At 40.7% G+C, this 16,124-nt stretch overlaps 1 protein-coding gene across 2 annotated transcripts; it reads right to left on the reverse strand.

Annotated features, from left to right (window-relative positions):
• Positions 1-1,394: 1,394 nt before the first annotated feature.
• On the reverse strand, positions 1,395-15,195 carry gps1 (G protein pathway suppressor 1). 2 transcript variants are annotated; one of them, XM_028600233.1, is made up of 14 exons: positions 14,959-15,195; positions 11,942-12,034; positions 10,540-10,721; positions 9,412-9,576; positions 8,430-8,565; positions 8,032-8,109; positions 7,712-7,772; positions 6,753-6,847; positions 5,479-5,573; positions 5,278-5,383; positions 5,029-5,109; positions 4,585-4,722; positions 4,370-4,504; positions 1,395-1,798 (listed from the first exon to the last, which is right to left on the reverse strand). In XM_028600233.1, exons 1-14 carry the CDS (start codon positions 14,989-14,991, stop codon positions 1,724-1,726), a joined length of 1,473 nt encoding a protein of 490 aa, XP_028456034.1. In that variant the 5' UTR covers positions 14,992-15,195; the 3' UTR covers positions 1,395-1,723. The 2 variants fall into 2 exon arrangements, with proteins under 2 accessions (XP_028456034.1, XP_028456035.1); XM_028600234.1 differs by having other exon boundaries at positions 6,762-6,847; positions 14,959-15,192.
• Between the last annotated feature and the right edge of the window lie 929 nt (positions 15,196-16,124).

The following is a 16,124-nucleotide window of genomic DNA, read 5'->3' on the forward strand; positions in this document are numbered from 1 at the left end:
ACGTCCCGGCAGAGAAGTGGCAGTCAGTGTTCAACTCCTCCACGCTCGCCTCGGGGGCCCCCTCTGATGGAGAGATGGACGCAGACATAGTGTCGGCCGGCCAGGCTAGCAGAGTCAGCAGGAGACTGCAGAGTCGATCGACTCAAAGTTACGAAAATGGCCACAGAGATGGTCTTGCTAGTGTGGAAGAAAAATCAATATGCTCTTTCCAGTTCACTGATGAAGAGCTTTAAAATAAACAGACAATTTTTTTTTTTTTATCTTAGACGTTTGGTAGAACTGAAGAAAATGTGGTTACTTTATATGCTGTGGAATAACAAAATATTGGAAACACCGGATAGAGATAATAGGCCTAAAAAGGTAGGCATGGGGCTACTATAAAATCCACAAATCTGGAAGGTAAAGGAAGAAATTATCTTTTCAAGACTGGATATACAAGGATATACGTCTTGGAAAGCTAATGCAACACTATGAACAAAAAATAAATTAATAAATGTAAGAATGGTAACTGCTAAATCAAGTTGGGCAAGTAGTGTTAGGATGTAAAAAGCATGTGAAAAGAGAGGGATATTAAGGCTAGGATAATAGAAACAGGCAGGACCGGAGTATGAAAGGGTTCTTACAGATAGAGGATATATCGAGTGGCGTTATTTCAATCTCTTTAAGGCGCTGACACACCAACCCGATTAGCGGCCGTCGGACAGTCTGGCGAGGTCGGTGACTCGAGTCTGTTCGGTGTGTTCCGTGCCTTCGTCAGCCGGAGGCGTTCATTTTGACTTGTTGAATCGGCCAGTGGGCAGTCGGACTCAATGACCAAATCTGATTGGTGGAGTGCTAGCCCTTGACTAGTGAATCAGCGCACGAGAAAACCGGAGCCGACAACGCCAGTATCTTCTTATTACTAGCCATCGTTATCTTCTCCCGTTCGTCGAGTAAGGACAACGATCCTTCTTGACTACCATCAACGCTCTCTGATGAAAACAATGACTGACAACAGCGTTCCCTGTGATTACTAGGTCTACAGAGATGTTCCGTCATATCCGGTTTTAATTTTTTTGGGCGACAATACAGATTAGCACCGCCTGCTGTTATGGAGCCGTATTACGTCTCTCGCAGAACGTACGCTCAAGTCGGCTTCGGACAGTCGGCCACCGGGTTGGTGTGTCAGAGCCTTAAGATGCAGTGACTTGCAGTGACATCTAACACCACAGGTGCAGTTGTGGCGCGCTGCAGTGGGATTTAACAGGATGTAACCTGCAGTTGAAAGGGGCCGACAGAGCAACAGCCCCTTTAGTTAAAGCTCACAGACACAGTTGTACACAATAGGCATCCTATCCATTGTTCCAGCTATTGCTTGACAACAGAGCTAATGCATAAAAACAAACCAGTGAGTGTATGTTTTAGTAGGTGTTTTTATTTTAAAACCTTGTTTCTGTTAATAAGGCCCCCACATATCATGTGTAAGCAGAGCAAAGTGCATCTCCTACCAGTAACACACACCTTTAAGTGCTCAGCTTTTATCAAAACACATTTTCTTCTTGTCCAAATCTCCAGATGATCACGACTAAAGGGAGCTTTCCTACACCCCACGAGGGGCCGAACAGAGATCATTCCAGAATAGCAGAGTCTTTACAGGGTGGGGTGGGGCTGCAGGGTGGGGCTGCAGGTTCCTGTTGATTGAAGGGTTGGGGTTTAGCAGAGAGTCAGCATGCAGACTTCCTCCTCACATGTTGGTGCTCATCCTGGTCTGGCTGTTGGCTGGTGTCAGCTCCCCCTGGCTGCCTTCTCTGGGTGGAGACTGAGCAGTGGACACAACACAGTGAGGCACTGGTACAGTACACGCCCTTTGCTCTTTAATGTCAGTGGTGTGTCCTAGGCCAGTAACAATTATTACATGATTGTCTAATTGTCAATGTTTTTACGTAACTGCGGTTTCTTTGTTCAACCCCAATGAATTTCTTACGCTCTTGACTGTTGATGGTAATTGTTGATTTTGTTTAGATGTGCCAAATTGTAAATATATAAGTAATTATTGGTCTGACTGTTGAACTAAAGCTGTTGTTAGTTGTTGGCACTTGACCCTATACATGTTCATAGCAACAAAAATGCCTACGTCATAGGCTGTGTACCTTTGTTATTACATTATCTGGGTCACATGACAGTGATCTATAACTAAAAGATGTATCCTGGAATTCATTCAAAACTTTCATTTGTTTAAAAAAAAAGTATATAAATACATATTTTTAGATTTGACTGAAAGAGAATTATATTGTTAATCGCAATTATTTCTGAGACAATTAATTGCACAATGGAATTGTTACAGCTCTAGGTGTGTCACAAAGAAGAATTGAAACTAAACATCAATATAGTTGTCAAATTCGGTGTAGTGTAGTCAGGTGGGAATGTGTATGTTAGCTACACACAGGTGAGTATTCTTTCCATTTAAATAGTTTAAGACAATCCAGGAAATGCAGACAACCTGTGTTAGGGCTGTCAAAACTGTCCAAAAATGACGTTTGAATATTAATTTTAAAAAAATACAGCGGTTCAAATGTGTTTGAAGTAACGCTTTCAAAATTGACACCATGACGAGTTAACGTCAACAGACTGCTGTACCTGTTCTATTATTTGCCTTTACCCACTTAGTCATTATATCCACATTACTGATGATTATTTATCACAAATCTCATTGTGTAAATATTTTGTGAAAGCACCAATAGTCAACACTACAATATCGTTGCGGTATCGATATCGAGGTATTTGGTCAAAATTATCGTGATATTTGATTTTCTCCATATCGCCCAGCTCTACTCTCTTACTTCATTTACTGTTTGTTTGAATTTATTTTTTGTATTTCCCTGTCCTGATCTCACTAAGTAGAAGGGGATGTTTTTGTGAGCCTTTATTTTCACGCATGAGGTTGACGTGTACAATGTGCCTGTTGCTGTAGAGAACAAGCTCCATAGTGTAGTGCTGAGCTGCTGTGTAGTTAACCTCTCCAGGTGTAGAGGGGGACACTACATTGTGTTAATATTAATATAACAGAGTAATGTTCCATTCAGGTCAGTGTGCCCATATGTTGCTGCGTGATGGGCTGGAGTTTGCCATATTATGCTTTCAGCAGGTTTTCTGAGCACACAGTATTTTTGAGGTTATTCCGGAGAATATTCTCCCATGTTGATAGGAGCACTTTAAACTTGAAAAATATCCCTTCTAAAGTGCAGTTTGAACAGATAAAAATGTGCAATTCGCAAGTTGACTATGAACAATCATGCAATTAATTGCAATTAAATAGTTTAATCGATTGACAGCCCTAATTTGAATATCTATTTTTTGCACATATTAAGAGGGCAAACCAATACAACGGGAGACATAACTACTTATGTAGGGATATTTATTTCACCATATACGTGTATTTTAAAAGATCTACCTATCTCAATATCATATCAATATCGTAATATAGACTAGATATGATTTTGGATATCATAATATGACATAAATGTTGTCTTTTGTTCCATTATTATTATTATTATTATTATTATTTACCCACTTAGTCTTTATATCCATATTAGTGGTGATTATCTAAAATTTGTGAAAGCACCCACAGTCAACCCTATAATATCGTTGCAATATTAATGTCAAGGTATTTGGTCATGAATATTGTGATATCGGATTTTCTCCATATCGCCCAGCTCTAATACCTACACATTACAAAATAAAATAATGTCCTATATAAGATAAAACCTGATTTAAACACCGTAGATTCTCTCTGGATAGTGCAGGAGGCCGGACATAATGCGATTACACCGCGATATCACATATCTGGTAGGGAATTTGGTCTTTAACCACTGAGTTTTGCTGTTCCTAGAATCTGTCTGGCATTTTCGTTGACAACCCTACTGTGTGTATGATGTTTACCCCTGATTTTAAAGTTATAGTAGTAGCTATTACAAACATAACAATATATTTATATTATTTTTTTGAACAATACTTATTATTTGGTGGATAGCTAACACTTACTACTAATATACTTAGTTACTTGGTAACATACTATTAATATATTTTAACATAACTCCTGCTAAAATGAATACATTCAGTAGAAGCTGTGATGAAAGGTGAAAGAGGGTGAAAGATTTCTTTGGTTACACTTTACTTGAAGGTATCTACATAAGAGTGACATGACACTGTCATGAACGTGTCATAAACATTATAAACAAGTCATATACGTTTATGACATAACACTTCTGTCCACAAGTGTTTTTGTCCCGACAAGATATGGTTAGGGTTAGAGTTAGGGTTCATGTGTCATGACACTGTCATGTCACTCTTATGTAGATACCTTCAAGTTAAGTGTTACCATTTCTTCTACCTTGACGTGGATCTGATTGCGCAGCACAGCGGCTCGGAGGATCATGGCTTTGGCTCGTCTCTGGAACTCTTTGCCCATGTGGAGTGACTTCTCAAACGTGGTGCTCCTCTGGTCCACTTCCCTCGCATACAGAATCTGTCCAAATTTCAATTTCAGACGCATTTCAACATTTCCCCCATTTTCGCCGTGTGTGTGTGTGTGTGTGTGTGTTGCACCTTGCTATGGGAGTCGATGCGAGCGTTGATGAGCCCCTCCAGTATGAGTTGGGTGAGCTCGTCTTCCAGAGCTGCTACTGTGGTGTTGAAGGCCTGAGCCATCTTGGTCATGTCTGCCGACACGTAGGGGCTGAAATACTGAACACAACATGTTTTTATTAAGTAGAAAGCAGTTTGGATCAACAGAAGCTAGGCAAAAATCGGAATATAATCAAAGAGATGGAGAGAAGACCACAAACAGCCATGTAATGGCTGGACTGGCTTTTCAAAACAAAGAACAGGGAAGCTCAGACTACAACACACACACAGAGGGAGTGGGACTTCATTGTTTCACTTTTCATTGATACACATCTTTTCCACCCAAGCATAAAAACGTTGGAAATATTTGTTTCTGGAATTTTGCTAAAATGGGGTAGATGGAGAGGCCCTGAGTATATGTCTCACCTGAATGAGGGCTCTGTTCCTGATCTGGCTGTACAATGTCTTGACGTGCGGGGCCAGGTACATGTCCAACAGAAGGTTATCCTGCAGGAAACACCAAAGTCACTCATCCAAACACCTCAACTCAAAATGATCACATACATGTTGCCATGCCACATACTCCCATAACCTCTGTACGGTCTCAAACTGCTAAAGTTGAATATTCATCATAACTACTATTAGCGTGTGTTTAACACAGGTGTCTGCTCTAACCTTCATTTCATCCAGCAGCTTGAGACAAGACGCGTACTTGGACTCGTAGAACTTGAAGATGATGTCACGGATCTGAGGTTCCAGCTCTAGAAATAACTTAAAGGAGCTGAGGACAGAAAAAAAAGAAGATAATTACAATAGATTCTATTCATTCAATGTACCAAGATATTTCTCAGTTACCATTGGCTGAACTCCTCCTACCTGCTGGAGATGACGTTACGTTGGAGCTCCTGTCTGTCGAACGTGGCCAAAGCACACAAGCCTCCGTACACAGCTACGTTACTGGGTGACAGGAGCTGCGGGGGGACACACAGACACACATTACTCAGCAGCTTTGCGTTAGTGATGGGGATTTCAAACTTCAGCCCGAGTCTGTGTGAGGCGGCAGTCTGAGTTAGATCAATCTAATTGCAGGTATTTTCCCTGCCGTTATAAGGTTTAGGTGAATCACCTGAGCCATTTTAGGCAGCACCTAAGCCGAATAACTGGAACTAAAAGAGTTTTCTCAGACCTAATGATTGTAGTTGGACTTCTTTAGCAAATTTTGTCTTTATGCTTTTTGAGTGTTATTCATTTATGATCTGCTCTAAGCTTTTCCAACGTTTTACAGATATGGAAATAACTAGGGCTGTGCTCGACTAAAGATATTCTTAGTCGACTAACACTTATAGGATTTTGTCGACTAATCGATTAGTTGATTTAATTGACAGAGCTGTGCGCTTTGAGAGGTGGTTAAGACTAGAAAAGCACAATATAAATGTAGTTAATTAACCATCTGTAAAACTGAGTTTCTCCACAAGTAATCCTGCAAAAGCACCACTTTAAATCTTGTGTTTACCATAAATGTGTTCAGAAGTTTCTTGGAAATAAGTAATTAAGCATGAATGAGCATAAAAAATGACAAATCGACTAAAGAAATCTTAGTCGACTAAGTCCAAAACGACCGATTAGCCGACTAATCGACTAAGAGGGGGCGGCCCTAGAAATAACGGTCCAAAACGATGTGGAAATGAGACGCAAAACTACCACAAAGGAACACAATCCGACGACAAAGAGACACCAAATGTATGGGGGGGAAATTGCTTTTCTTAAATTGAAAAAAGTAACATTTTCTTGAGGAAGGACGCCTAACCCCTCCCCCCCCCGCCAAATACAAACACCTGAGTCTTCCTCAAAGCTAGGGAAAACAGTGCAATTGGTACTTTTGTTTACTAAAGTATATTTAGTAAACAATTTGCAGGGAAATTGTTTTCCTTGCTGAGCTGCAGTGGAGGAATCGTAACATTAACAGCAACTTTGGGCAATGCCCACTTGACTTTGCTTACAGAGACTGCTGAGCATCACATCAGCTTCAGTTGAACTGTGGAATGCGTTTTTACACAAATCAGTGGAATTTGTTCCCCCCCCCCCCCCCCCTGCCCATGATCTTTGTGATCCCATGATTAAATTGTAGTAGCAAGGCACCATTGGCTTACATCACTCACCTCTGGACAGTCACAGTGGTCAAAAGAAGCCTGCAGGAAGCACTTGGCAGCGGGTTTATATTTCCGAGAGGCCAGCTCTGCCAGGCCTGAAACACCAACACACAAAAAGGTAAGACAACTACTATAGCCTCCAAACAAGATGGCTATTTGCTCTCTATATAGAGAGCAATTAGTTCTCATTTTGGCAACAGTTCATACAAGAACTCAGTTATCCACACTTGGGCAAGACGTTGTTAGCAGACAGCTACTAATAAAGGTGCCGAGACACCAAGGAATGAGCTCCCATCCAGCTCCGTCACCACCGGACTCCTTTTTTTATAACTATTGGAATATCTATTCATGCTCATTACGTCCACAAGCAAACATATGAGACACACAACTTCTCGTATAGGTGTATTTATTTTAACATAAACATGTATTTTAAAAGATCTACACATTTAAAAATGCAATAAAATGATGTCCTATACCATGAAACGTAAAAGACCGTAGAGATCTCTCTCTCTCTCTCTCTCTCTCTCTCTCTCTCTCTCTCCTGTGGTTGGTGCTAGACTGACATGAGCCCTGCAGCAAGCTAGCAAACTAGCCGTCATGTAACAACTTTATGTTTCACTAACACACTCTTGTCACAGCGTAGAATAGCACATTGCTATTAACGCATAAGTGACTTAACTTTACGTAACTTTGCTCGGCTTTTTTTCTGTTAGCATGAAGGCTTGTTGGGTGGTCTAGCTAACACGCCACATACGTGGTACTTGGCCGCTGGCTGTAGCCTCTGCGGTGTGTTCAAGTGCAACTTATTGGCCAAGACAAAGGAGACGTGAGGCGAGGCCAGTCGGCCTTCGTCGCCACTAGTTCTCGGCCGTCTGCTTGGCGCATCAGCAGCTTTAAGCTGATCGTCCAAACCCAACTTGAGTTGACACCATCATAACAAAAGCATAAAGCCGTCTTACCTGCAGCACACTTTAATTTGGTGAGGACTGATTGATTTTGGCTATCTCGCTCTCCTCTTTGCTAAACGAAAAGAAACAGAAACAGTTAGTAAAAACCTTTGAAAAACAAAAAGGGAAGGCCGGCAATCAAACTCTACCTTGTTTTAAAAAAATGGGTGCATGAATTAGTTTTCTGTCTCACTGTGAAATACTTACAGTCTGACTGTTATTGGTAATAATACCCATTCCTCAAAATAAATGTTTGTGTGATTTAAAAGTGTGACATGTTAACACAGTCCAGCAGTGGAGGATGAGCTGTGCTGCGTGAGGGTGGCGCTCACCTCTGCTATCTCTGGCGTGGATTCTGCTTTGTTGACGTAGCTCAGTACATGGGACCAGTTCTGGAGGTAAACACTAACCTGCGGGCACAGACCAGAGGATTTTACTCCTTCATAGAGTATACTTCGTTTTCGTCGAATAGTTCGAAACCCCTCCCAGTGGTTCCTACCTCGCGCTGCTTTCCTGTTGCGTGGCACAAAGTGTTAAACATCTGTTCTACTTGAAAAGATTAATCAAGTTTAAGGTGCTTAATACTTCTAACTTATGAGATCCACAAAGGAATATAGTCATATACAAATAAAACCAATGCAGCATAGCAAGCATCCATAAATCCCAAACCCACTCGCTGGTTCCCTCCATATGACATGTATGCAAAAGCAAAACTGTACCAAGACTGTACCTTGATGACATTCAGACACATGTTGATGACATGCTTAGCACTGGTGCAGTAGTCTCTGGCTCGGGAGTAGCACTTGAGGGCATTACTGAGGTCCCCACAGTCCAGGTAATGATCCCCCAGGTCATCATGGCCTCTCCTGGAGGGGTGCGGGGGGAGGGAAGACACACAACAGGAGGCAGGTGAGAGGGAGATACAGAGCTAGTAGATGTAGGGAAAGGAAAGACTGACCGGAAACCAGCCAGGCTGACAGAGCTATTTCTAATGACTAAGCTGGCGAAACCATCTGTCTTTGCTGGTGGTTTTAAGGCCCAGGTACTACTTAATAGCTGCTGCTGCTGCTGCTGCTGCTACTATTCTGCACCCACACAGTGACTGTGTGGTGTTGAAATGGGAACTTGTTGTTGTATATTTAACCCAATCTCCACCTAACTCTTAAATTCTTGGTCATTTTCATGAATTAATTCCATTTTCAACTTCTCTTAAACATTAAATTCATAAAAAGTGGAGACTTTGACCAATTCTCTGGGTTTTGTGCGAGAGCATTGATGCCAATAATATCATTCAACCACCATGATAATGCTTGTTGCCGGTAAAAAGGTGTTTACAAAAAAATTGCGTAATAAAGGGGCAACCACACTTGTAGATTGGTTCAATGTGATGCATGACATTTTTGACATGGAAAAATTAACATTTGCTTTCCGACTTAAGACGGACGTATTTGGAATATGTTTGAAAGGATGAATTGATTTTATTAGCCCACATAGATCAGATTTTAGGCAATAATGGAACATTTACTGTAACATATCCCACACTGTTTCTCTTGCTGTCTTTTCTTCTTCTTCTTCTTTGTATGATTAACTTAACCTGTATTGTTTTAATTGTTTAAAAACAATATAAACATCTACAAAAAGTGTATAATGTATGACACTCCTTCCATGTTGACTTGATAGTTCAAGTTTTTTTTAAAAGTGTGCCGTTGTACCGGATGCTTTCTTTAATGGAGTTTCCCTTGTAGTTCTTGAGATCAGTATCCAGTTTCTCCAGTTTGAGCAGAGCCTTTTTCCTGGTGGACTCAGCCCAGGCAGAGTCGAGGGGAGGAGGAACAACCCCACCTTCAGGTACTGTGTCGGGCACACCCTGCACTTCCCTACACACACACACACACACACACACACACACACACACACACAAAACAAATGTACATTAGATGTGGACAGAATTAGTCACAAGAGTGAAAAGGCAACGTATTTGTCATCAGATTGTGGTGCAGTACACTGTGGCCACCCCAGTATACAGTTCTACCTTTTTCATGATTTAACTGGTTTTAACAGAGCTAGGGCATGTGGACAAAACTATTTTTTTTTTTTTTAAACATTATTTTTTGGGCATTTTTAGGCCTTCATTTGATAGGACAGCTGAAGACATGAAAGGGGAGAGAGAGGGGGGAATGACATGCAGCAAAGGGCCGCAGGTCGGAGTCGAACCCGGGCTTGCTGCGTCGAGAAGTAAACCTCTATATATGGGCAGCCGCTTTACCAACTATAGGTATCCGGGCGCCCGTGGCAAAACTATTTAAAACAATTTATTTTTTCAAACCAGTTGATACTGATATGTATCAAAATATAAATAAAGCTTAATAAACAATATAAATTAAGCTCAAACATTCCCTCTGAAATGAAAAATAGAGATAACGGTAGCCTGAACCAATTATAAGAGCTGCAAATGGAAAATTTATACAAATAAAATACTTTCTCCAAAAATAATCCAGTCTTCCGTCTCGTCAGTATTAATCTAAAAATTGTGTAAAATATTCACAGGCTGGAAGCTCATATGTTGGGTCACTTATGTTTATCATATTGAATCACTTTCCACGGTTTGTAATGCTACCGTGTTTTTTGCCATTAAATAACTGCAACAGCATGCATGATGTATCTATTTTATTTATCTATGCAGTGCCAACGTTGAACAATCAGGACTAGGAGTTGTGTAGTACTTCTTTGGTAAGAGTACACCGTCGAGCTTGCTAACATGATCGGTTTCCAAATAAGTATCGCAGTCTTTCAAAAGAGGCTCTCTCTAAAGCAGCAAGGGGATCATGGGAGTAGAATACCGTGTGGCCTCTGTGAGTTTGCGGTGGATCTCTTCGTAAGTGTCGACGTTAAAGGTCCTCTGGACAAAGGTGAGGGCCATCTTCAGGGCTTCCACTCGCAGCTGAGGGCAATGCTCGGCGATGAACTGAAGCCTCTCGATGCGCATCAATCCACTGTAGCTGGTGGCATACTGCTCCAGGTCCTGCACACAGGGAGGGACAGGGGGAAACAAAGTCACAACCGCTCCTCTGAAATGTTCAGGCGACATTAGAATTCGATCATCTTGATAGATTAAAGTGATGTCCCTGTATTTGAAAATATTTGGGTTCGGTGGTTAGAGTTTTCTTTGTATAGAACTTACCTAAAACTCTGAGAAATATATTATTTCCGACCAGTTACAGTAGTCGAGCTAACCAGCAGAGCAGCTCCTTCATGTCTCACCTGAAAGTATCGTCATGCTTTTAATGCCTTTGTTCACAGCAGTACAGGAGGCTGTACTAGTGGCTGGTTCAAAAGTATTCTAGCAGAATTAGCTAACAGACTTAGCTAGCAGTCAGCGCTGGAGCTCAAGAGCGTCGGAGCAGCGAACGGGCGGCTTTTTGTCACGCTGCTCTGCATCGCCCTGCTCTCGGTTTCCATCAGTTCCATTTGCAGATAGGTCATTTTGACACAAGGCGGTTTGTCAAGTTTACATTCTGCCATAACTCTGTGTACAATAACGCAGCGGAAAAAGAGGTGCATTGATTCAACTGCCAATCATCTACGTTTAGGGGGCAGTCCCCTAGATCCCAGTAACGCCTGGAATACAAAAACAGGGATTAACATCACTGCCACAGGGGTAGGCATGGGCCGGTTACCGGTTTCAAGGTATAACACGGTTTGAAAAAGTCACGGTTTCAAAACCACAAAAAAAATTCCGTCATACGCCCTGCTACGTGCTGCAGTGCCCTGCTATGCCATGAACTACTACAACTACTATTTCTAGTCATAGTTCTATTATCTTTATTGTGAATATAATTGTCACTGTTCATCACGCCCCCCACCGGCACCGTCAGACACCGCCCACCAAGAGCCTGGGTCTGTCCGAGGTTTCTCCCTAAAAAGGAAGTTTTTCCTCGCCATTGTCGCACTGAATGCTTGCTCTTGGGGGAATTACTGGAATTGTTGGGTCTTTGTAAATTATAGAGTGTGGTCTAGACCTACTCTCTGTTTTTTTACCCAGACATTTCTAAACAATACATTTCAAGCTGTAATTGCAATACCGTGACAGTTTTGCTGAAGGTTATCATACCGTCAGAATCTCATACCAGCCCATGCCTGCACACGCAAATAATTATGGTCATTGGACAAACCGTTAAACCAAATGCCAGCATCAAGGGTTAGTGACAGGGTTGTGTGTTTATTTGAAAGTGAGGTCAGTACCAGCGTTGGGTTCTCCACTATGTAATTGGTGTCCGGGGCATTCTGCTGGTCCTCCTGGGGGTCTGCATCTATCTGCATGGGCTCCACAGACCCCTGAGAGAAACACACCAGGCACAGAGGTTAGCAGGAATCCCAATGCAATACATGATCCACATGATAGCCCAATAACCTCTAGATAATACTAGAACTGTAAGAACTATTTTCATATATATGTGTTAAGCATTGAGAGGAACATGACCAGTTTTCCAATGATCAAACCCTCTCTGGCAGCTGTGATGCTGGAAGATACTTTAGATTCAAGACTGTCAACCAGTGAACCAGAACAACCATAACAAACTGTGGGCTGCAGCCTGTTTCAATACACTGGGTCGCAGCTTGTGTCAAATGAAGAATACCACGTGACTGATGCCTTCATCTGGGTGCCTTTATATACATACACATAAACTACCCTGGACTGATTGACACTGTTTGACTCCCTTACTGGCTATATAAGCCATCTGCCCATTTTGCTAGCATGCCTGTATGGTCAATATACCACGCTGTCTTTTTGTCTGTATGGACAGTTTTCAACTTTAACTTAAACTTTTCTTCAAGTTTTTTACTAGTGTCTATGTATAGTTAAGTAATGATTATATTTTTGATATAATGTGTAGCCTGTACTTGAATAGATATAGAATTTGCACTGGCAATGTACTTGCACTGACACTATTGCACTATGATACCATTGCACCTTTCAGCATTTTTTCCACACCGTTCCTTTAAACATGCTACATCCTAACTTTAATGTAAGGGCACACTATTGATATATTCCTTTGTATTTTTGTAGTATCTATGTGTGCATGGATGTCATATGTCTGTGTGCCTATGTGTAGGTATGATGTGTGTAAGCTATTGAACACCTTAATTTCCCTCGGGATAAATAAAGTATCTTCTATCTCTATCTATCTATGATGTCCGAAGCTTCAACCGCCACTGGTACTGACCAGTAGGGCTGGGACCATATGCTTCTGTCCCGATTAAATTATTTTACGATACATAGGAGCCAATTGGATTTGTATTGCAATTTCCATTTGATGTGATTCTAGAAATACTGTGATTCGATAGTATTGAAATTATCTTTTCCTTCTTTAACAAAATCAAATGTTGAATAATACACTTCTTGAGACTATGTACCATGAGACATTTCTGAAAACTGATAGTTTAAAAAAAAAAAATGTTACATGTCAGTCTGACATTTATTGACTTTGTAAAGAAGAACATAACATGGATTTTCTGCTTTTGCTCCGTTTTGCTGGAAACAGAAAATATTTAGGTAAAAAAATTGGTTTCAAAAAATTATTCTAGGGAAAATAATTCTAAAAATCGTCACAATTTTTTTCCCCAGATTCCCTCCCCCCCCCACACTCTTACTGACCAAAGCGCTTCATTCAGTATGACAGTTTAGCAGCTAAACTGTTACTATGCTAAACAGAGAGGAGAGAAACATGGTGATACACTAGAGAGACATCATCTTAAGTATGAGAACATTTTCACCTGGTGCCAAGCAATAATGTAATAATAGTAATAGGCTAATTCAAATAATATTGCAACACATTGAGAAGGAAGTTTTTCCTCACCACTCAATGTTTCTGCCTAAAGGAAGGTGTTTCTCGCCACTGTTGCACTAAGAGCTTGCTCGTGGGACATTGTTGGGTCTTTGTAAAGTATAGGATGTGGTGTAGACCTACTCTATCTGTAAAGTGTCTTGAGATAACTTGTTATGATTTGATACTATAAATAAAATTAAATTGTGACTCAAATGAGCATAAAGTTGAAATGCGTGAGCCCACAGGGACTAAATTACACCAAAAAGGTACATTCATATTTCATGTCAGCAAAAGTATTTTATATTATTATCTAGGCTTTTTGTACAATGCATTTATCAATGATTTTACACATTAGTTGCACAATACAGTCTATATTTAATGAAGCCGTTCTAAACAAAATTATTGCAGATTTAATAACACGCAGGATTCTTAGACCTTTATTGCACACAATGTATGAGACTAGAACTATTCCAATCAGAGGGCTGTTGTCGTGCTGCTGTCTGTTGTACAAGCTGCCAGATGGCCTTGTTCTGGCGGTGTGTTTAAAGCCCCAAAAATTCAAATCTTTTTCGGCAAAACAGAAAGAGAGCCCCAAGCTTCATAACTCCTTTTCCGCCCATCCATAACATCTCGGACATACTTTAAAAGGCTTGTACATTTGGTAATGCTAGCTACTATTTAGAGCTAGCTAAATGTGACAAATTGCTAACAACAGGAAGTTGGCTTGGCAATGCTAGCTAGCTTCCGTTAGCTACAGGCTAAAATGATAAACACAAATTGTTCTTCCGTCTAGGTTATGTTTTTGCTTCGGTGAATAATCAAACCTAAGATGTCCTTACACCAGTAACAGCTAGCTATATTAACTAGTTAGCGACATGTGTTGTATAGCTAATGTTTGCTGATATCGTCGCTTATTATAAGCCAATGGAGGCCTTCAGTCCGTTGTTAGCCTGTAACTTAGCTAGTTCCATACTCGAAGAAAACGATCTTTCAATTTCAATTTCAATTTTCAGTGGCAAACATACGCGAATTTAAAACGTTTTGTAAAGCAGTATTCTTATGTCTTCCCTAAGGTGCACTGTAGCTAAATTAGGAAGGACAATAATGTTAATGTTAGCTACCTACCTTTAGCAAAATAAATATGCCAACCAATTTTAAGACGTATTAACGTTCATTCTTAAAGTTTGTTCGAATCAAACAACATAATGCATCGTAGAACATTCACACGCATAATCTAACATAACGAACAAATGATACAGTTCTTGCGTGGTCTTCAATTATGATCTTTAAATTAACCATAATCTGAACCGTAGCTAACGGTTTAAGTTAACCCAGCTAGCTAACTGCTAGCTAGGGTTACACCACTGGTAACGTGAATGAAGACACATCATGTTTCCAGCAACATTGGCTGGTTGTAAAGTTAAGACTTACCTGAAAGTTAAACACTTGCACAGGCAGAGGCATCTTATTTCAGTCTGACTTCTGCGTCGCTATTGTTAGGGAGAGGGGGGAATATACTATGATGTTGATGTGCGACTGCACTAGCTAGTGGGTTGATCGTTTTGCAATTCGTCTTGCTACGGCTCGCGGGAAGGCTCAGTTTGACATCTTCTTCAATGTTTAATGGCGAGCTTCAAACCAGCGTTAAAGTCCCATGCCGCCATCTACTGTACTGTACCGGACTGTGCACTTCATTAAGAGTTTATAATCTGGATCGTAGACCTGTTTCCGTCGGGTTGCTGTGTCAGAGCCTTTATAACTGGGGGGTCAAACTCATTTTCACTAAGGGCCACACAGGAAAAAGAGAATCACACCAAGGGCCAGACATGTAGAGTTTATTGTGCTTTTGGTACTGCATGTCATTTTTATTTTTAACATTTTGATAGCTATTTTCCTCATTTTTGTTGTCTTTGTTCCGAATTTTGTGGCTTTCTCAGACATTTCTCACCTTTTTGTAAATTTCTTGCCACATTTTTGTACGCTTTTTGTTGTATTTTTTGTTGACATGAAGCCCTACAAAAGTGTTCCTTAGCCATCATAGAATTTAGCAAATCAAGCAAAACAATGATACCTTTTTTTTAAAACAACAACCTGTTTCACAGCCTGAATATGAAAACTCTCTGCTTCTTCTGGGGGAATTTCTCAGAGTCTCTGAGTCGGAAAATCTGCCAAATTCTGCTTTGAATGTCAGGTAATTGCAGTTTCAAAAACCCTTTCCTGTGTTTTTGGTTTGGCGCACAACTAGGCGGGCCAAAATTATTGTGAACCCAAATTGATATATGGGCCGGATCTAAATCTGCAAGGGGCCGGATTTGGCCCGCAGGCCTTGAGTTTGACACAAGCTTTATAATGTCATCCGACACATCGTTGAGACTGCAGCTCATTGGAAGGAAACCATTATTTTTAGCAATTTGTTTGTTACAAATTTATTTTTGTGATAATCCAAAGTTGAAACACAGTTTATGGTTTCAGTGCAATTTCTGAATTCTTTCCTCAGCAGTTTGTGAATGCTGAAGTGTAAAATCTAAAAAGAAAAAAAAAAAGCTGAAAGCAATTTCCAGCAAAGGGTCAGGATGGAGCTGCACAGTCTCAGTTTA

The sequence above is a fragment of the Perca flavescens genome, chromosome 15 (assembly GCF_004354835.1).
Source record: "Perca flavescens isolate YP-PL-M2 chromosome 15, PFLA_1.0, whole genome shotgun sequence".
Classification (NCBI taxonomy): Eukaryota; Metazoa; Chordata; class Actinopteri; order Perciformes; family Percidae; genus Perca; species Perca flavescens.

Coding starts and splice junctions, on each gene's coding strand:
- gps1 (XM_028600233.1), bottom strand. CDS start 14,991: ATGCCTCTGCCTGTGCAAGTGTTTAACTTTCAG. Junction 12,035..14,958: donor TGCAAGTGTTTAACTTTCAG/GTAAGTCTTAAC, acceptor TGTTTCTCTCAG/GGGTCTGTGGAGCCCATGCA. Junction 4,505..4,584: donor GCATCGACTCCCATAGCAAG/GTGCAACACACA, acceptor AAATTTGGACAG/ATTCTGTATGCGAGGGAAGT.